This window comes from Pholcus phalangioides, unplaced genomic scaffold, assembly GCF_987345545.1.
Source record: "Pholcus phalangioides strain wild (caught in Gottingen) unplaced genomic scaffold, Ppha-v1.0 ptg000007l_1, whole genome shotgun sequence".
Classification (NCBI taxonomy): domain Eukaryota; kingdom Metazoa; phylum Arthropoda; class Arachnida; order Araneae; family Pholcidae; genus Pholcus; species Pholcus phalangioides.
Window position 1 is genome coordinate 38,222,764 of NW_028301600.1, and position 21,867 is coordinate 38,244,630.

General features: G+C 32.5%; 1 protein-coding gene across 1 annotated transcript in view; it reads left to right on the plus strand.

Moving 5' to 3' along the window:
• Nucleotides 1-21,867, plus strand: part of cv-c (RhoGTPase activating protein) — a 222,300-nt gene that overhangs the window by 161,708 nt on the left and 38,725 nt on the right. The window contains exon 7 of the mRNA XM_089233140.1: nt 20,118-20,189. Coding sequence (XP_089089266.1) covers nt 20,118-20,189 — 72 coding nt within the window. The remainder of the gene's footprint in view (nt 1-20,117; nt 20,190-21,867) is intronic.

The following is a 21,867-nucleotide window of genomic DNA, read 5'->3' on the forward strand; positions in this document are numbered from 1 at the left end:
TGCGTCAGTGGTTTCAGTCGACTCTTGTAGAGTGGTATTGACGAAATATATTGTTTTTTATACGATATCATTATTATCGTTGTTTGGAGAATATATCGGAACGGGATTCTCATGCGTAATGAAATTTTCATTACATGACTCTTTCTATATTGGATATCTGCGTAATCGTATATCCTGAATAGGTCTCACTGACCTCTTTTTTTTTCTTTCCACCATCAATGAAAAATGCAAGTGTTGATTTCCGCCCAGATGCTTTTCTTTTCCAAATAGCGGCATTATTATTATTATTATAAAAGGCGTCAAGCTTTTAAGTCTCTATTCAATACACAGGTGTTTCTTTTTCTTGTAACTGTTATTGATGTTCTTCATTTCCTTCATTCTGATTACTTTCATCTGTTTCATAAAAACAAATGACGAATGAAAAAAGTTTCGTACATTTTAACACAGAAGTGAATATTTGCAAAATGGAGAAGAGATAGCATACTTATGAGTGATGCTATCATACATACAGTAATTTATCGATTAGTTCAATGAATTCCTCGCAGTGATTTTTGGAAGTGCTCAGAATGTTTGATATTAAAATTTGAGATGATATCGGAATAAACATCAGGCTTACATGATAGTTTTTTTTAATATAGCAGTTTTAAAGAAAATTTTAAAGCCAAAAAATTTTAATTTTATGTTATTTTTTCAAACAACAGTTTATTGAATAACGTTTCAACTATTTGGTATTGTCGTATTTCTTGGTGTAAATGCTGCACCTTTCCAAGGATGAAATTTTACTTTCAAGTAATTACTGTTTTCTTGTCTTCATACAAATACAACTGTTTTGATACAGGAAACTGTCCAAGAAGGTGGCTGGAAAAAAATTCCATAAAAATTATGGATGCCAAACATAAATTAAAAAATTCAGCAACCCAAAACAACCTATTTTCGTGATAAAACAAAAAACTATGAAAAAAATACAATACATATTCTACAAATACATTGTTAAAAAACGCCGCCTAAATGTTCAGAACCACCTGTGGGTAGCTTAAATTCAATTCACAGTAATTAGTTGATATTTTAATCTTATACGATAAAGTTAATATTATAGTTAATTTTTTTGAACATCGTGTTTTTAAACTGAAATTGTTATAGACGCTCGCCGCCTGATCACCGAAAGTGTTCAAAATAGTTTTCAAAAACGTCAACGCCACTGCGAATAGGCCAAGAATTGCAGTATTTTCGAGTATTTAGCTAGTATTTACAGAAATATATAGGGTGCGACCCCGTTATAATGAATTCCATTAACGATTTTTTTAGAAGTTACTATGCTTGTATTTGTATTCATCTCAACCCCGTTATTACGATTTTGCTCGATTCAACGAATAAAAATTTCGGTTTTATCTGGTTAGGGGTTCATTGGGTTCGACTGTATGTTAGTAGAGTACCAAAAAAACAGATTTAAAAGTTATATTTCATTTTAGAAGTGCGAAGTTAATTTAAGAACGAAATTTTTAGATTCGAAATATACCATAAGGTACCATTCAATTATTACGTCAGCAGATTTTTAGCCATTTCTGACCCTCCTCCCCCGTCAGCGAAATTCCGTCAGCTCTGCACCTCACTCTTACCATATACTGGATTCAAAGTCGTACTTGGGGGGGCATAAGGGTCCTTCCCTCCAAGACGATCAAAAATTTATTTTTGATGCAAAAAAAATATTTTTCAAAAAATTTAAATATTGGAAGGAAATACCTTTTCATGTTGTTATAACTAGAGCCCGGAAGTTTAGGCACTAAAAACAGTCGAAATAGGCAGGCAAAAAGGCACTAAAAAAGGCATTTCTAATTTATGGAAAAAATAAAAAAAAACTAAAACTGAGGTATTAAAGACCCAAAAACTAGCTGAAAAATTGGTTGCATTTAATCGCTGTAATTATGGTTTATAATAGGGACTAAAATAACTGCATTATAATGCAAATTAAACTAATTTCAAGCCCAAAAATAAAATGTGAGAAGACCCTCATTATTAGGTCAATTCCAGGACCACAATTACCAGACGCGGAGCCAGTAGAGAAAAAGTCCTGTGGGACTCCTTCAAGTTGCGAATAATTCTCGTTTATTTGTTGTGTAATTTGGAATGATCATTGTCATTTATATAGTTGAAAAATAACTACCTTGTTCTAATGTGGTGAAAAATTAACTTTTTTTATATTACCACATATGCGGGACTCCTTCAAGCGTGGGGCAGTGTGGCTGTCCCTGAGGGCGACTGGTAAATTTAATCGAATACTAAATATGTATGTGTGTGAAATAAATAGCCGTGATTGTTTGCAGTGCATTTATGGTGTAAAAAACAAAATCAGTAGAACAACATGGGGCCCCAGAGCTCTGTCAGTTCCTACGCCGCCTTGTGTGAGCCATGACGTCAATTGATGACCTCTTGGGACAGTCATCGGTCGGCTATAAATATACAATGCAGTCTAATGCCTGAGCGAGATATCTTCATGTGAAGCATGTGGAGAGAACAATTTCTAGTTTTCCTAGGTTTTTCTAACGTGGGCTGCGTTCATCTGAAACTTTTTTGGTAACAAAATCATTCACGTCTAATACCATCCGGTCAAAGCAAATTTAATGCATGGCAACACCGGTTTCTCAGATCACCTATTCGAGTTCAAATGAGGCTGGAAGGGGGTGGGGTTAGGGCTTTCTGATGATAAATGGTGGAGGAGAGTTGGAAAATCTGAAAACAGCAATTATTTTGTCGTCAATGCCCAAAATATTCAATTTTCATAGATTATGGCCTCTGAAATTCACTAATAAACTTAAAAATATGTTAAAATAGGCATTTATAGGACTTCAAAAAAGGCATTTTTACCAAAAAATTTGAAAATAAGCAAAAAAAGCATTTATGGCATTTTGCCTGAACTTCCGGGCTCTAGTTATAACCAATTTATGTTAATTTTAGTGCTATTTGGTGGCTAATTGCTCAGCTAATTGTGCTAACTAATTAATTTAGACATATGTGATTGTGCCCCTCCAAAGGTCCATCCTGCGTACGCCCCTGATTGGGATTGCACTTCGTAAATATACATAGTGAGTCTGACTACCACTGTCTGACACTCTGTATTGAACTTTGCTATGAATGCACAGGGTTCATTTTTCACGTAATAACAAACGCGAAGTTAGCGTGTGTGACAGAGTGAGTGACCTAGTGAAGGAGTAAAAGAGTGAGCGGCCTAGTTAGTGAGAGAATGATAGAGTGAGCGACGAGGTGAATGAATGTATAGCAGAGTGAGCATAGGTTGCTCACTCTGTTACACAACGCTGTGAATTGATGATAGAATGAGTGAGCAAGTGAATGAATGACAAAGTGAGCAAATTTTAGAAATAAAAACTGGAAAATGATTTTTACTTCTAATTAATAACATTGAATACAACTTTTATAGAGCTCATTCACTCACTCACTGACTTATTTGCTCACTCACTGACTCATTAGCTCACTTGCTCACCCATTTACTCATTCACTCACCCATTAGTTCACTCACTGACTCATTTGCTCACTCAATCGTTCACATGCTCTCTTCTCTCTCTCGATTATTTATTCAATCACTCAATCGCTCATTCACTCAATCATTCATTCACTCATGTCGAACTGTTGTCGGTGAATTTTCCCAGCGATGAATTTTACATTCAGTGAATTGTTAGCCCGTGAATTTTCCGGACACGCGCCCTGTCAAATTTTTAGTTGAATAGTAAATAAATACGCAAAAAAAATTCAAAATACACAAAGTGAAGATGTCATTAAGAATATTTAATATTTTCATAGAGTGATTGATGACGTAATCATTATTCAACCCTCCCGCCCCCGTCATCAAAAAAGTCACCAAATCGGAAAACCCTCTCGCCTCCCTCTCGATGCTGACGTAGTGAGCCTAATACTTAAATGATCCCTAAAAACAAATAAATGTGTAGTAAAATAAACAGAAAAGTTATTTCTCTTGAAACATACTAAATCTTTAGTAGTTTCAGAGAACATATCTTCTTCGCATGTCACCGAAGCGCAGACATGTATTTTTATCGTTAAATGTTTTGTTAATAGAGGGCAGCACAAAAAGTAAAATTGGATGGTTCTGATTTGACTATGAAAGGGACTTAACTTTTATCATATTCAGAAGATGCAGTCGTATCCCGTTATAACGAACTTCAAGCAGTACCGTCTTGTGAAATCAAAAAGTACAGAAAGATATTTCGTACTAAACGAATTTTGTATTAACCAACAAAACATTGAATTGATTATGTCCGACATTAAAAATATATATTTCATTCTTATTAATTGAAAATTATATAGGACATTTGTCTAGATGTTCGACTGTACTCCCATTTTAGCATTAAGTTTATCGATAAATTTATATATTTTTTCCCTCTAGGCTTTTTAAGAAGTAAACTTTCAGTTTGGTACTGAAACAAATACTTTCTAAAAACACTGTGTTACTGATTCTCTATGTATGAGAGGCCTGATATCCATGAAAAACAATTCATAAATTGAAGAACTTCAGTTCAAGCTACAATTGATGATTTAAAATAGTTTTAATTGCATTATTATTCCTAATTGGCATATTATTTCACTAAAATTTACTTTTCCGGAAATGGAAGAGGAAAATTTTTTAGGGCATTTTTTTCTTGTTTTATAGAGCATATATTCAGTTTTTAGGACCTAAATGCATTTTTTATAGAGCATTTTCAAGCAGTTTATAGGTCATAAAAATCCTAGAGTAGTTATCACTTTTGCACAGTACGGGCTAAACATATATCATAAGTGAGAAAAAAAATTCGTTTACTGTTATCAGGATTTTGGTTGATGTTATTAATTTTTTCATCTTCGGAAGTTTGGTTGTTTTTGCGAATTTTAAAGCTGAGATTGAACCTTACCCGTGGCTCAGTTCTACAGCACTTAAGCATCCCGCGACACATTTACAGATCACTCAAGTGACCCGCCACATTTCCACATCACTCAAGTGACCCGCCACATTTCCACATCACTCAAGTGACCCGCCACATTTCCACATCACTCAAGTGACCCGCCACATTTCCACATCACTCAAGTGACCCGCCACATTTCCACATCACTCAAGTGACCCGCCACATTTCCACATCACTCAAGTGATCCATAGCACATTTCCACATCACTCAAGTGATCCATAGCACATTCCCAGATCATTTGAGTGAGCCCCGGCATATTTATAGATCGCTTGACTGAACCACGGCACAGTTTCAGATCACTCAATCGACCCGCGGCACACATTTACAGATCAAATAACTAACCAATGGCACTTTTCCACATCACTTCATTGAGTGGCCTCGACGCATTTTCAAACCAATGAAGTGGCCTGCACTCTCCTAAAGGTTGAGCACGCTTACTTTTTAAGTTATCGTTATCGGTCTGAAGTAATGTAGGATAGGGATCTTTAACGCGTTGTGTGCCCAAGGGCAACACGTGACTCTCGAAGTTTTTTGCAGTGGCCCGCGAACGAAAAGGCTTAAATAGTTTCAAAATTTATAGAAATAGTTTCAAAAAACTCGACGAAACAATGTGTTCCCGAAATTGGTGAAAGAAGTAATTTCAATTTTTTTTTATAAAACATTCAAAACAGAAGAAAGAAATAATTCCAGAATTAATGAGAAATAAAATTTCAAAATTAATGAGAAATAAAATTTCAAAATTAATGAGAGAAATCACTTCATAACAATTGAAAAAAATGATTTTATAATTATTGAAAATCATTCAATAGAATTGGTATAAAAATTATTTCGCAGTTCATGAATATTCATTATTAATGACAAATATTTCCTGCATTATTGAAAGAAATTATTTTCATTGGAACAAATTAAAAAATATTTCCGGAATAAATGGAAAAATATTTCCTGAGTTATTCAAAGAAATATTTTCAGAATAAATTTTAAAATATTTCTAGATTAAATGAAAAAATATTTTTTAGAATTATTGAGATTTTTATATTTTTCCAGAATTTATGAAGATTAAATTTAATGAAAAATAATTTCAGAATTGGTGGGGAAATTCATATTCAAAATGAAAAATAGTTTCAGGAAAAATGTTTTGACCCGGAGCCTCGAGCTCCTTGGGCCACACCGCTGTGAGAATCTAGATATTGTAGCATGACTTGTTGGCCCTCGGGCTTCGTGAAAAAAAAAATTTGGCAAACTGTATCTGAAAAATTGAAGACTTTGCGGAAAAATACTTGTTCAATTGTTCTGTAACCATGGCATGTAAACGTAATAATTGAACTCGCACTTTCCGGTGAATATTCAGTCACGAGTGTATCTAGGGGACCAAGAATTTGAATTAAACAAAAGGGTATTTTTGTGTTCAACCGTCTATGATCACAAGCCCTTTCCGTACAAGTTGCAAATGATTTGTAACTTTCTCAAAAAATTTTACTTGCTTTGTGCAATTTTTGCATGGATTTTCGTGAAAAGAGCACTTATATGCACGAAGATATAAACATTTATCGTAAAAACTTCTATTTTTTGCGAATGTTGTTTGTTTTTCGTTCATAATACATGCGGAGCTTTCAAGCAAATTTTACAGAACTGACAACATTCTAAAAATTTTATACTTAAATTTGAAACAAAATTATTGTTATGTACTCAATAGATATGAGCATTCAAACAAAATAATGTCTGAATAATCAATTTTATTTTCCCATAACATGGTCACTAAATGCAGGGTGGCCAGTGAATTCGTAAATAGTTTAAAAAATTCATAAAAAAACTTAAAGGAATTGGTATATTTTATTGCTGTGTTTGCAGAAAAGTTATTCTCACGAAGGGCGATTTTTTCTTTTTTTTTTTGGTACAGCAAAAAAAAATTGTTACAAGACTGGAAACCAGTTCAACAGAACTTGAACATTTCTTTAATCTCTTCTGTGTCCGGAACGTTCGTTAAGCTTCAGCCCGAAATTCATGGCTGAGATAAAACAACTTCACCTACAATGCTTTATCCACCATCACAAAACCAAAACCTTATGGAAGCGCCAGAAACAAGAAAATTCAAAAATGAGCTGTTCAATGGTACAGCCTGCATTTTGTAGGGATTTGCATATATCCAGAGATTTGCTTTCGTGTAGTGCCCTCTATCAGCAAAAAGTGAACTAATTTTCTTCCCTATACCGAAAAAAAACCCCTTTGTATGTGAATAACTTTTTCGCAAACCGCATTCAAATGTACCAATCCTTTCAATTTTCGTGAATTTTTAAACTATTCAAGAACTTATGGGGACACCTTGTATATAGGGCAACTTGTATAAAAATTCTAATTGAATATCGAAAAATCTAGAAAAATATTGAGGATATAGTAAGCTGTAACAAAGTTACTTTCTAAAAGTACATGGATGATGAGGAATTTTCAACAAATTGTCATTTTGACTACTTTCTGTCATTTTTTTCCGTCTATAATTTTTATAGAAAAATCATCCATATATTTAATTTCTTTTTCTCAAAAGCACTTGTGACTGAATCTTGACAGGTGACAGCGAGTTCAAGCATTATATTAACATATACGAAACTACAAAATAATTCAACAATTATTTTTCCGAAAATTCGAAAGAATAATCTAAAATCCGCAGTATCCACTGACTATTATGTAGGATAAATTATTCTGCAATGAAGGGCATCCGTACTTGAAATAAATTCAAAACATACACGTGCGCGCAAAGATTAATTATCATGAAAATCTTTACATTGGAAGAGTGCAGATGTCGAGGGGATATGATTGAAGTGTTTAAAATTATCAACGGGATGGATAAAATGGACCATGAGTTATTAATACATCGTCAATAAACTGATTGTTTGTCCGATCGATACTTGTTTCCCCGACAAGGGGACACCAGTATCGATTGGTAAGAGAGAATTCTAGGTTGTGTTGTCGCAGGGAGTTCTTCTCTAATGGGGTTGTGAATAAATGGAATAGCCTACCTCCGGGGGGGGGGACAAATAGAGAAGCTATCCATACTTTTTTTTTTAATTGGACAAAACAGAACACGTTACAAAATACATAAGAAAGACAGATGACAAAACAAAATACATAATAAATAAACAAAAATGGACAAATGGACATACGTATACACCCACTCTGTGACCCTCAAGGGACTACTTGTCCTTCCAGAAGGTCGAATAATTTGTAATACTATATTTCTATTTTTCAAGCAACCTTCATTATTGTTCTATTATCATAAACAAAAAAAAAACCATTAATAATACTTACATGAGAACTTAGATGAGACAACCATAATTTTTTTATTATGGGCAGTATATTTACATTTTATCATAATTATTGATTTTTTTATGGCTCTCATTTTTGGCGCTATATTTTTGATATAGTTTAGATATATATTCGATATCCATATTTTTTATGGGCATTTTTTTTTCAGCCACCTCGTTGGACATTTTGTCTGTTGTGGCCATTGTATTTGTATAATAATATACAACCAAAATAATGTTATATTTGATTATTTAAATGTATATACAATATTTTTCCTCTTAAGCGATTAAATTTTTTTTTCCGACATATTTAATTTCTCAAATAAAATCTGTTTTTAAACGAGTTGCGCAAAGCAGTCTCTGTTCTGTTTTCCTACCAAAATAATTGTTTGAAATGATCGAATAAAAATATGAGCTACTGTGTACATTTAAATAAAAATGTATAACAAAAATTATTTTTGGCTCTCATTAATTCAATAACGTTAACCATTCACTACGGTATAAACGTTGAATTGAAGAACAATAAACGACATCATTAAATGTTTCGACATTCGTACAAAAAAAACGGTAAAAACAATTAAATTGAGAATTTAAAAAATTGAGACATCTTCAGTTAAGCCATTACATATAATATATTTCATTATATATATTTTAGTTTTTCTTTATACGTCGTTAAAATAAATTTATGGTCGAATTTCGAATTGCTTCAGACCAAAATGAAAAATAATACTTTCATTTCGTGGAAATTTAAATGGAAAATATCTTATCATAAAATTCTTGGAAATATTTTTATACTCTTTTCTTGCCGCTACTAATTTCGATTTTATAATCGAATTTTGCTTTGAAGCAAAAGCAAAAAATAGCACAAGTATTGCTTTATATTCAGTTGCATATATTGATGGCTATTGATATGAATGACCTTGGACGCGTTTCTAAAGGCCGAGATGTTGGTCAAAGGCGGATCGTTAAAAAGGACATTCCGCAGCCTCATTACTACGTCTGGAAGAATGACATAAACGCAACAAAAGTTGCAACTGGAACGATCGACATTAGCAACAATGTTCCGAGGAACGAGGGTCTTTCACCTTCATGTTACCTCCACTTAATGCATTGACGTTCTAAGTGCAAGTTTTAGAAAGAATAAAAGACAATTTTCTGAATAAAATACTTGTATACGGGTTATCCAGTTTCGTCCCTCACTTTACGTGATTAATTGGTTCCACAAAATAATCGCGTGAAGTGAGTTGAATTTAACATAAGATAGGAACGGGTTGGGGGCTCTTCAGAAAGATAAGAAAAAATTAATATATGACATGATGTCGCTCTCGACTTGTTTATGCAAAATATACAGAAAACTGGATGTTATATGCGAAGATGCTTATTTTTTTTGAGATGTTGATTTTAGGAAGAAAAAAACAATATCCCATAAACAAGAGGAGAACAACATATCATGTCATATATATATAGCCATCTGGGGGCAAAGCCGCTTGAAAGATGCAGCACTCTTAATGCAGCTTTGACTGGGGGCCTGTCGTCTATGAGCTATTAACTGATCGTCACTGTCCATTGCACGGTCCGTTCGACATATATACCCTTTCCAAGGAATCTGTATCTCTCTCCTCTATAGCTTAGTGATGAGAGAACTCGTCCGGCAAACGAGGGGCCCGGGTTTGATTCCCGGTAGAGGCAGAAATGAATCTTTTCCTCCCAAAAATCAACATCTCAAAAAATAAGCATCATCACACAATATCTAGTTTTCGATAAGTCTTACAAAAAATTAGTAAACCCAATTTCCACCGGTAGAATAAGTTTTTTTTGAATTAATATTCAAACTTATACATAAATAAATCGCTTTAATTTAGTCTGTATGAATAAAAATTTAACTTAATACTTTTTACTTCTGTCTTTACTATTTCTGATTTATTCTGGTGAGTGTGGACTTTTTCTCTCCTGAAGAGCCTGATATAATTAGGCCGATAACTTTTTTAATGAAAGCAATCTAGATTTAGCTGACACAAGCAGCGCAGTCTTCGTATCTTTATAAAAAACTTCAGAAGCAAAACTAGATAATTCTGAATATCTTTCCCAAATATTTTCTTCGATTAAAATTCTGATGGCATTTTCGATGTTAGCAAAAGATGCTCATTGGTGAGATCTGCTCAGATGGATTTGAACGTTTTTCATTCCATATTTGTCTCATCTACATCAACAAATCCAATGGATTTTGTCATTTTAGTTATATTATACTTCTAAGTTGTGCAAGCTCATTTTAAGGATTGAAATCTAACTACACACCAAATTATGCGGGTGGCGATTTTTAAAATTAAGTTTTCAAAATCGCTTAAAGCTAGGAATAGCTGTATGTGACCTCGAATGATGAGTGAAATCTACATTTAGGGTATTCAGCAGCTTTAGGGATTGTTTTTCCCGTTTCTTTTTAAATGAATTTTGTTTTTATAAACGAATAATTACTCCCAATTCAGAAAATTGCAAATCGTATTAGAGATTACGTACCGTATTATACGTTCCAAAAAAAAACCTAGGAATTTTTCCAGTGTGTCTTAGCTGCAGTTATTTCCCCCTTAACAGTTGGAGAATAGCAGTAAATATTTCCAAAATCAGAATTATATTAATAATATTAAAAAAACACAATTTTATAAAGATTCACAGATGGCATATAAATGTAAGTAGAAAAATTTTTTGTACAAAAATGTGACAAACAAGCCCTTGGATTCCTCAGAATTTAATTATTGATGAATGAAAATTTTCACATGCGAATCAAATAGTGAAATTCGCATCTGCGGATTACACAAAGAAAATTACAGTTAATCTGGGCCAAAGAACAATAAATTTCAGAGCTATTTTTTAAACATTAACCCTCTATGTTCCCGTGTATATTTGAATGTACATGGCAAATACATGATCAAAAACCCATTATACAAATTTATTTTCTTAATTTTTTCAGTATTTTAGGAAGTATATCTTTTAGTGTTATTCCAGTACAAAATGCAGTTATATAAGTACAATACTTTCTTATCTAGAAGGAGTTAATTCCTTGTTGATGTCATTTTTTGAGAGCTGCTGAAATCTTACGTCTTCAGAGATTTATAAAATCTGATAAAATTGAGGGGTTCGGAAATGAAATTTAAGATAAAAACCATTGAGCTTTTTGCTAAGCAAGATTTCATCTGTTTGTAGATAACATTAAAATGAGGGCAAACTATATATTTTATCATTAATTAACTATTTCAGCTAATTAAAAAATTCACTCTAATAAGTTAAAAATATGCAGATAGCATCAATATTTACGTCCGTTTTGTATAAAGCAAAATTAAATACTTGTTTTTGGGTGTGTGAACCATAGAGGGTTAAATACAATTCTCACTAATTCAATACGCCGAAAAGATATTTGAAGTAATGTATACAGTCTGACCTCGGTATAACGGTTTTACCGTCACCCCGCTCATAGCGTCCGATTTCAGGGAGAATACTTGCCAGCGCAATCGGCAAATTGGGCTTACTGGTTTTTTTTTGACCCGATTATGAAGTCATTTGTATTCGGTTCTTAGGAGTGACGTTATATCGAGGTCTAACTGATTTCGTATTAAAGGGAAGTACTAACTGATTAGTAAAAACGGAAAATAATTATTTTTCCCTTTATCAGGGAAAATAATAATTTTCCTACATTTTTTTGTGTTACATTCCATAATTATTTATTCCACATTAATGTTTAAAATTAAAGTCAAATAAATTTGTGGTGCTGCATAAATATAATTAAGTTAAAAAATGCACGAAATGCTCTTAAAAAAGTCCATCTTGAACGTTTGTATAAACGTAATGCGGACATCACAACATCTAGAAATTTCAAGTTGAAATATATTGCACACAAATTATGTCAATTATTTTCAACCATGATAAAATAAATAATTGTACGTATCTAGAGCATTATCTGAAAGAGAACCAAATAATTATAGAGATGTTATATGGAATTATTTCAAGATTCTTTTACGTAATAAATAGATTTGTTACGTAATTTTTGTGAATATGTATTTAAAAGCAATAAGATTCAGTGGACATTCATCTATTTCCTATCATTAAATGTCGATTCCTTTTCCTTTAAATTATTTCATTATTAAAAGAAGCTGCTGTCCTTTTTATTGCGATATTGTAAGAAAATTTCGAAAATACTCAAATACTAAGTACGTATTTTCGACAAAAACCATTATAATAGTGACCTCTAGAGAATAATACAAATCACAAACATAGTACTTTTCGACATACGAACAACTTTCCCCCCCCCCCTTTTTTGATACCTATCACGAAAATAATCCATTCTTTTGTAGAATTCAAATCCACGCTAATTGAACGCAATGTTTCTTACTAAAACAATACTAAGAATATTTCTTTTTATCTATATGTACATACATTTCTAGCATTATTTCACTCATTAATTTTCAAAAATATCAAAGATAAAAAAAAATTAATAGAAAACCAGTTTTCTAGTTCTGAAGATGAAGTCTTATATTAAATGTCCATTCATTCCTTAACATTGAATGTCCTCAATGACCTTCATTATTGCGATTTACTATATCTAAGATGATCTGCCTCTTCGAAATTGAGCAATATCGTAAGAATGTATAGAACCATGCGTGTTTGTGTCATGTTCTAAATATAGTATGAATTTCAGTGTCATACAGAATGGTCTGCCATTGTATTGAAAGGAAGAGGTTATTTGAGAGCTCCCGTGTCTTTCCATTAACGTGTTTTAACACCATGTCGTGTTTTCACCGTTTCATGTTTCACTAAAAGTGCATTGCATTCATTCTATGCGAAGATTTCCGAATTATTCTCAAGGAGTGATAATGGAAAGCTGTTGAGAGGTTTTGGTAATTCTCCATTTACCGGGACTTACCGTTCGTTTCCACGCTCCGGGTTAGTAGAAGTTGGATGAGATATTTTAAAGCTCTTCTGAGCTAAAATCCGAGGAAACGACTTTGAGTTAAGTCATTCTGACATCTATTCCCGTATTGAATGTTTTGGTCTATTATATGAACTTACCAGATCGGCATTTCTCAACCTTCTTGAACCCAAGAGCCAGTAAAATGTCTGAAAAAATTCGATGGCCACTAACAGAATGAGTAGTGTGACCATATGGCCCGTATTTTGCAGGACATGCTTGTATTATTGGCAGATTAATTCATTCAAAAGAACTTATTCTACTGTTGGAAGTTGGATTTTTTATTATCTTTCTGAAGACCCCTTCCCCGCCGATTCCTATTTTACCACTTCTTTTTATACAATTGTCCCTTTTTTTCAACGAAGTTTATTTGAATTTGTGATCTTTATTGAAATTTTAAATGAAGATAATTTTTAAAACAAGTTATATATTTGTGATATAGTTATAGTTATATCTTCTTCAAACTTGGGCCAAAACTGACCGCTAAAAAAAATTGATGGATTTGTGTTTATTGTATGTCAAAAAAAATGCTCTTAAAAAATTAGTTAATTTATTTGCGTCGATATCTTTACTAGAACCATTTGAGTTAGGTACAGATATGTGTACCTCATGTCTTTAACTTGAAAAAAAGAATCATTAAAACCATTTGAAGCCGTTAAAAATGGAGCGAAGATAATAAATGTAAATGTTCATCTCATATTTCTCATGAACGTTTCTTTCTTGAAATAGACTTTTGCTTACAGCGATTTGCAGTAGCCCTTTATTTGCCGCTCTTGAGCACTTTTTTCTCAATGAAAGATGGTTTCCCTTAGTATGAAGGTCTAATTTTTTGTTTGCACCCATATGAATATTACCAATATCGGTCGTAACAATTGAACAGTTTATCGTTCAATTAGAATTAAATTATCAAGTCAGTTACCAAAAATTAACTCACGGTTGCTCAGCGGATAAAAGTCGGACAAGTCAGAGGCTATTGTCAGAATGAATGTAAGTTGGAAGCAACGCATAATTGATAATAACCGATAGATTATGCAGACACTCAGCTTCATTCTGACCACAGTGTCTGATCTGATCGGACGCAACGATCTACCTCAATTAATTACACGTTTCAAGAAATAACGTTTTTTAACCAGGAATAAGTATGGTCCTGAAGTCGGAATAAATTATTTTGTCTTTTATTGTGGTAGCTAACTTTAAATAATTTATTAAGTTTTCTTATTTTCCTCCAATTTATTAGTTCGATTATTCTGGACACGGTACTACTTAATGTATTTGATACCACGAATATTGAACGTCTAGACTGTCTTTGTTCAATTCAGTTGGGCGCGACAAGTTCATTTGACGATATTGAAATCAAGCTGTAGCAATAGTGCAGCAATTGCAAAAGTTATTTGCACGGTATTGTGAGCTAGCAGTTCAATCAGTCTCATGATTTGCGGAATTCGAGAACTTCAATATAACTTTTCCTCTAAATATACGTAGATCTCTCACGTTTTCTTTCTAATTAGTCGAAATAGCGAAATAACATCTTTCTTCGGTGTGTAAAGTACATTTATGATAGTGAGAGAGTACATAAAGAAGTTTACATAAAAATTTATAATTTTGTAAAACTGTAATCAATGAGTTAAAATTTATTACTTTTGTCATGTTCACGTTTCTTAAAAAATTACAGATTACATGTGAGTAAACTTCATTATGGCCATAAGCTTGTACATAAAAAGGTATTACTAGGTATATTCACTCTCAATATCCCTTTATATACAGTTCCGTATCCATAAATGTTCGATTGACTGGACGTAAGATAAATTGAAATTTTTGACGTCATTCCTAGTCTAGAGCAGGTGCATTGGATATATCTTCTTTTGTTCAAATTCATAAACATCAGCTGATGCTCAAAAGAAAAAGAGAAAGTCGATGGTCACATAAACTTGGTGATTGGCTACATTGAGAGATCACTACTCGAAACAGATGCCATGGACATGAGACGTTCCTATGAAAAAAAAAACAGTTGAAATATCTTATGTTTTATTATTCCTGATGAAAGCGTATTCCGAGATGATTTTTTTAAGACTGGAGAGAAAATGTTTCGGGACAATACACACTGACTTGGACCCGAAAAATGAACATTTTTGTACATTTCTCACCGCAAAGGGTAGCCTTAAAAACATTAATTATGCTAATAACCTAATTTTTACTATTTTTGTGATATTTTTCTAAGATTCTGGGGTTTTTTCAAATGAAAATTTTAACTATATATATAGTTAATTATTGAAATTTGTGTTTAAGTAACCCCCGGGTGTGGATAGCTTGGACCCAAGCTACATTTCCCATGAAAACATTAATTTAAATAGGTAATGGGCTAAATTAGCACCTAGGAGCAGGGAAGAAAACACTTGGAAATATTTTAGTTGCAAGAATATTTTATTTTACATTGAACTTTAAAATACATCGAAAATACGTAAGTTCTGGGATGTTGAATGAAATATTTTAGCATACTTTCAGATTAACTAATCCTAATTAGGATAATGTTTTAATTTTATTTAAACGACTGGCAAAGGGCAACTCTTCTTCACTAGTAAAAACGATTGGATTTCCAGGTCTGTTCTTTTAATCATTCTTCAATCTCCTTTTTATAGTAGACCACCTACTTATTTAAAAGTGGGATGATGCGTGTCTCTGAGACATTTCTTCCGGCATTTTAAAACATTTAAACATTCTTCTAATTTTACCAGTTTTAAAATCTGCATGCTTTTTGCTCCCAGGAGACCTTTCGTAAAATTTCGAGGCAATTTTGGTTTCAGATCTGCAAATAAATGAACATGAACAGTGCTGCTAAACCATTAAATCAAAGAAAATTGACAAAAATTAATGATTAGGGCTTGGATTTTTATGACCTAAAGATGAAACGTCGTTGCTGATAAATTAAAAACCTTAATTTCAGATTTTTTTAACCTATCAGCAACGACGTTCCATCTTTAGGTCATAAAAATCCGAGCCCTACTAATGATATATAAATTATTTTTAATTATCAATAATTTATTAGGTCGCAAAAAATCTTGTTTTTATCACAAAGCAACATACCCTGAACTGGGGAAGAGCGGGAGGGTAGTTTAGCGTCTCGACACTAGCTTGTGATATTACGTGTTAAGCCTGTACACGTTCAGTTATACCTGGCTCAGCTATACCTGTGCGCAGGTGTAACTGAACAGTTCGGTGCATCCACACCATTCAGTTTTGCATGTGCAGGTGAAGTTTCTGGAACCAGTTCTATATATAGGTGATCTGTGGAGATTATTTTCATTCTTCGATCTCTTCGAAGCGGTCTTTCGATCAGTTCGGATTTTTTTCATACGAACGAAATGAAATAAGCTTCGTAAATTCGTATTCATTATTATCCGAATATTGAAAAAAGGGGAGAAAGATAAGGCCAGATACGCGTGCGTATCCCTGTAGTTAATAAACATTTCTGAATTCTCTTAGCGCACATTGTAAATAATATTCCCCTAAGTAGATAATGAATTCTTCTATTCATTTACTTATCCGTTTATATATGTATATATATCTATCCGTTTATATATTTATATATATCTATCCGTTTATATATTTATATATATCTATCCGTTTATATATTTATATATATCTATCCGTTATAAGCCTATACAACACATAAGAAGAGAAGAGTGCAAGCATTCTTTAATTCTTATTTATTATAAGTAGAGCCCGGATTATATGCACTAAAAAAGTGGCAAAATATGCTCTAAAAATATGCAAATATGCTCTAACAATATGCAAATATGCTCTAAAAATATGCAAATATGCTCTAAAAATGCAAAAATATGCACTTAAAAATGCAAAACATGATTGAAATACCAAAATGTGCGCTTGAAATTCAAAAATATGCATTAAACACGCTAGAATTTGTACTAAAAATCTTGAAAAAGTCAAAAATTCAGAAATATGCATTTAAAAAATCATCATGCAAAAAAAACACGTTTTTAAAATGCATCTTTTCTATTTCTTAAATGCATATGTATTCATCTGCCGAAAAATATTCCCTCATATATATATATATATATATATATATACACAGCATATGCACTTAAAAAAGAGGTCAGAAAACTTCTAACGTAAAAGAGAAGAAAACTTCTACATATTTATTATTTTTAAATTTTTAGTTTGTTGCACCTGCTTGATAACGAAAATACCAGTAGCAAAAGAATTTCGACACTACTTCTAAAAAACATTTAACACTTTGACATATCTCAAGAAATAGCCGTACAATAAAACGGTTAATATAAATATGTATTAATTCACTAAATTTCATCTGCGGGAAAAAACTGATGTTATGAAAATATTATGAGCAATATTTATTTGAAAAATTATGAAAGAAATTGAGTAGGCTTAAACAAACCTTCAAAAATATGCACTTATACTGAAAATTCTTTGATTTTATGCATTTATATGCATTAATGCTAAAAAAAGGCCAAAATATGCAAATTTGCATATAATTCGGACTCTAATTATGTCTTTTTTACTATATATTTTAGTGCGCTAGTTCTACGTGTTTTTCGGACCATGGCCCGGAAATTATAATTAATGAAATAAATCAGGGGTTCTTAACCTTTTGTGTTTCACGGACCCTTTGTGCCAATAAAATAAAGGTGACGGTACTACACCGTTAATAATATAAGGAGACCACCAATAATATTCAGTATATAGCCTATGTAAAAACAATGAGTTAATTTTTTTTACATCCTTTAGGTCACGGAGCCCCAGAAATCTCTCCAAGGACCCCCAGGTTAAGAGAATCCCTTCTATAAATAATCAATAAACAATTAGTTGCCATAGTACATTATTTGAATATAGAGTGATTTCAGAAACAAAATTGCAAATTTGAACAATGGTCGAAATATTTCTAAAATTTTATTTCGATTTCTTTATTTGATATGAAATTGTAAAAAAATAAATATCGTGAAAATTTTTTATGCCATTTTAAAAAAAAAATTCTTTTAAAAGGCAATCCGTCTCCAAAACAAATTACTCAGTTACCATTGTTCAACTTCGTTATCAGTAGGAAAGGGGAAAAAACTGCGCAGTTTTATACCTGATGGCTCCCCTAACACACACTCAGTTATACCTGCACAAGTATAACTGAGCGTGTGTGTAGGAATAAATGTCTTTATGGTCATATGGTGCGTTATGGTCCTATTTGGTCATTTAGAAAAAGGCCTTTATAGGCTGAGCTCATATTGGGGCGAAGAGATACGAGTTTCAAGAATTGCGACTAGGGAGAGAAAATGCATGGGGTGATGTCGTGATGTCCGCACATAGTAAAAAAAGAGGAGGAGGAAGACAGAGAAAATATGGCCGGGGGGGGTTCTGAAATCTAAGGGTGCTGTGGTGATGGTGATGATTTCGCAGACGAGGAAAAACAAAAACATTAAGCATCCCGCCCCTGAGGGCATACGCTGAGCAGAAGAGGGAAAGAAAAAAAAAGAGAAACGGGTCAATCAGCACAGTGAGCGAAAATCAGCAGATCGAGGTGAAAACAAACATGTTTGTCCGACTCCCGCACCTCTTTGAGTGGCCTCTTTCTCCCTTTTGTTTCGCTCCTCCAGTATGTGTGGTGTAGAACAAAACAATACAATTGTTTTCATCGCTACTCTCTATTATGCATTCCTGTACCTCTTTGTCGCCACGCTATGTGCACGGCCTTAGAGAGATGGTGAATCACATCTATATTGTCATAACAGCAAATCCAGGAGTGATTTAAAACTTTTTTTTTGTTTTTTGCTCAAATAACCCCAAGTTACGGTACTATGCATAAGTGTATGTAAAATTAGAAGGTATTCTCGATCAATATTTACAAAAAATATAATTTTTATTGACTAGAAAAAAATTTTATTGATTCCCTAAGTGGGGGAAAAAATATGAAATAGCACTTTTACTTTCATTGTCAACAAACAAGCGATTCCCAAACAATGATAAATTGTTTTGGTTGTTATTATTATTCATTGATTGCATGACGGTTCAATAGAAAGATAGCTTCAGATCTCAAATAGTGCAAAAACTGTTCCTGTTTACTCCTGCGAGAATAAAAATGGACATAACCGGAAGTGAGGAAAAAAGATAACATTTTTTTCTTTCATTTTGGAAAGCATTTCATACGCGGAAATGTAATTATGTTTTATTGTCCAAAGAATATGTAATTTTTGGTTCATGGCAACTTATTGAATTCTGTGACATTCCTTAGCTATTTATTACTCTCTTTTGTTTACATCTCGCAGCATTTCTTTAAGAGCTTTCTCCCATCAAAGTTATTACCTCTTTTCTTCGGTCATTGACTTTACGATTACAAAAAATAAAAGGAGAAAAGAGGTGCATATCTTAAATTTCCATATCATCTGCATCTTCAGCTTCTTTGGAAAGTTTCGGGTGATGCATTATTCTCGAGATTTATATATATATATATATATATATATATATCATATGAGTTTCTTACCATATTCAAAATATAAACGTTGTGTCGTATCAAATGACAAATATTCGAAAAAGGCTATCGATTTTCAGTTCCATTCAGAATTTGTTGTAACGTATAGTACTAGTGCCACCCCGAATATGTAGACTTGTATAAACTAAGAAAAGAACTTCACTTTCTCTCTAACCATATAAAAAATGATAAATTGCGCATTTTCACAAAACGTATCTACATGGGTGCTATTCAAATCAGTCAAAGAATGATTACATTCTGTGATGAATTTTAAAATACAAAGTATTTATGTCTTTATCTCTTTAAAAGAGAGATGTGTTTGGTTGTCATTGTATTTTTAAATTTGTTTCTTTCAACGTTGCATGATACACATTTTGATATTTATATAAATTCATTTTTGCTTACAGAACTACAAGCCATTGAAGCATGTACTTGGCTGCGTGCGGCTGGGTTCCCTCAATATGCGCAAATGTATGATGGTGAGTATAACTTTGTGCATCTAATTCTTGTCTAAAGAAATCTAATGCTCTTGTCTTCTTCTGTTCAAAAAAAGCACCGTATTGTATCTGTATGTCGGAGGTAAAATTCACCCCGTGCCAAAAGGTAAATTTTACAGGAGAGCCGTTTAAAGATTTTTTAGTATGGCTTTCTATAAAAATATTCGCTTGTTTTATAAAATGAATATCTCTGTTATTCATTTAAACAGGAATTGCTGTCCTATACCTATGTGTAGTGTAACGAAAGTACTGCAAATTAATAGCGTTATCTCAATATTGATGAAAATTGACAGTGCCCTTCACCTCCGTCATACAGATATTTATGTTTTCGAAAATTATTTCTCATTATTTCAGCGTTTTTATGGAAAAGAAAAATTGCATTCGTTTTGTGGGTTGAAAAAATTAAATTTTAAAGCATAGTGAGAGATAAACTAAACTTTAAAATTTAACTTTTTCAACGCCAACTGAATTATTTTTTTCTGGAACCTCTGGTTTTGAGTAACTTTCTCATCAATTACATATTTACTTATATAGTATTAGAATAGTTCTACGGGGGTTACAAAACTGCACTGATGATTTTCATTTTTGTTCATTTATTGATTATTTGTGTGGGATTGTAATTGAATTCGTATATATAAATGTCGATTATAAATTTATAAGAAACCTCGAAATAAACTTTAGTATCATTTTACCATTCAAACACGGAGGATAAATAAATCGCGCTGTAAGCGTGCGCTGTTTCCATAGTTACGTGTGCGCGTCGTAAGTCGCTACGGACATTAAAAGAAGGTATAACGAAACCATCTTATATTACTTGTCAAAATGTTCGTCACCAATAAAGATGAAGGTATGTCCGCCACAGAACTTCTATCGTGCAAGGTTTTGGGTAAGCTCAAGTTAATTCTCAAATTTTCTCACCAATTTCCATAGAAGCATTTTGAAAACATCAACACATTCTTTTTTAAATTTTAATTATTACATCTATTTTTGTGTTCACATTAAAATAAAAGGACTTTGAATCTTTCGTGATATAATGTACCGTAAACGTGGGATGCTTTGGCTCATTTTTTATGAACTTCAAATTCACTTTCCAGTAAACCCAATATTATTACAACCTTTAAGTTCTAGTAACTTTTTTTATATCAATAGACTATTTTTTTTATGTATATGTAAATAAAAAACCGGTTTTTTTCAACTTCAGCTAAGTAAAACAAATTTTTTTTGCCAATGTTAATATGTGGGTAACTTTGGCCTCTAATTTTTCCTATCTTAAAGCATTAAATGAAGAGTTAGAGTATTTCTTGAACCGGGGCCCGTAATAAAAAACTTCAATTTTTAAAATAAAACTTATATTTAATCTTAAAATCAGTTTTTTCGTTCTCCTAAAGTGATCACTTTTCCAGATATTAGTTCGTCTTGGATTTATCATTACCTGCATAAATATGCATTATTCAATGCATAATTACGTTTTCAAGTTTTCTCACTAATACATTACCAAGGGTTGCAATAATACAGCCTACTTTGGCCCAACATTTTGATAGGCCAAAGTAGGTCGTGTTTTTGAAGTATATATATAACAACAGCTTCATTAATTTTTCAATTAATGTTCTCGAAAAAAATGAAAGATTAAACGAAATTTTAGTCGTACTACAGTTGAGAG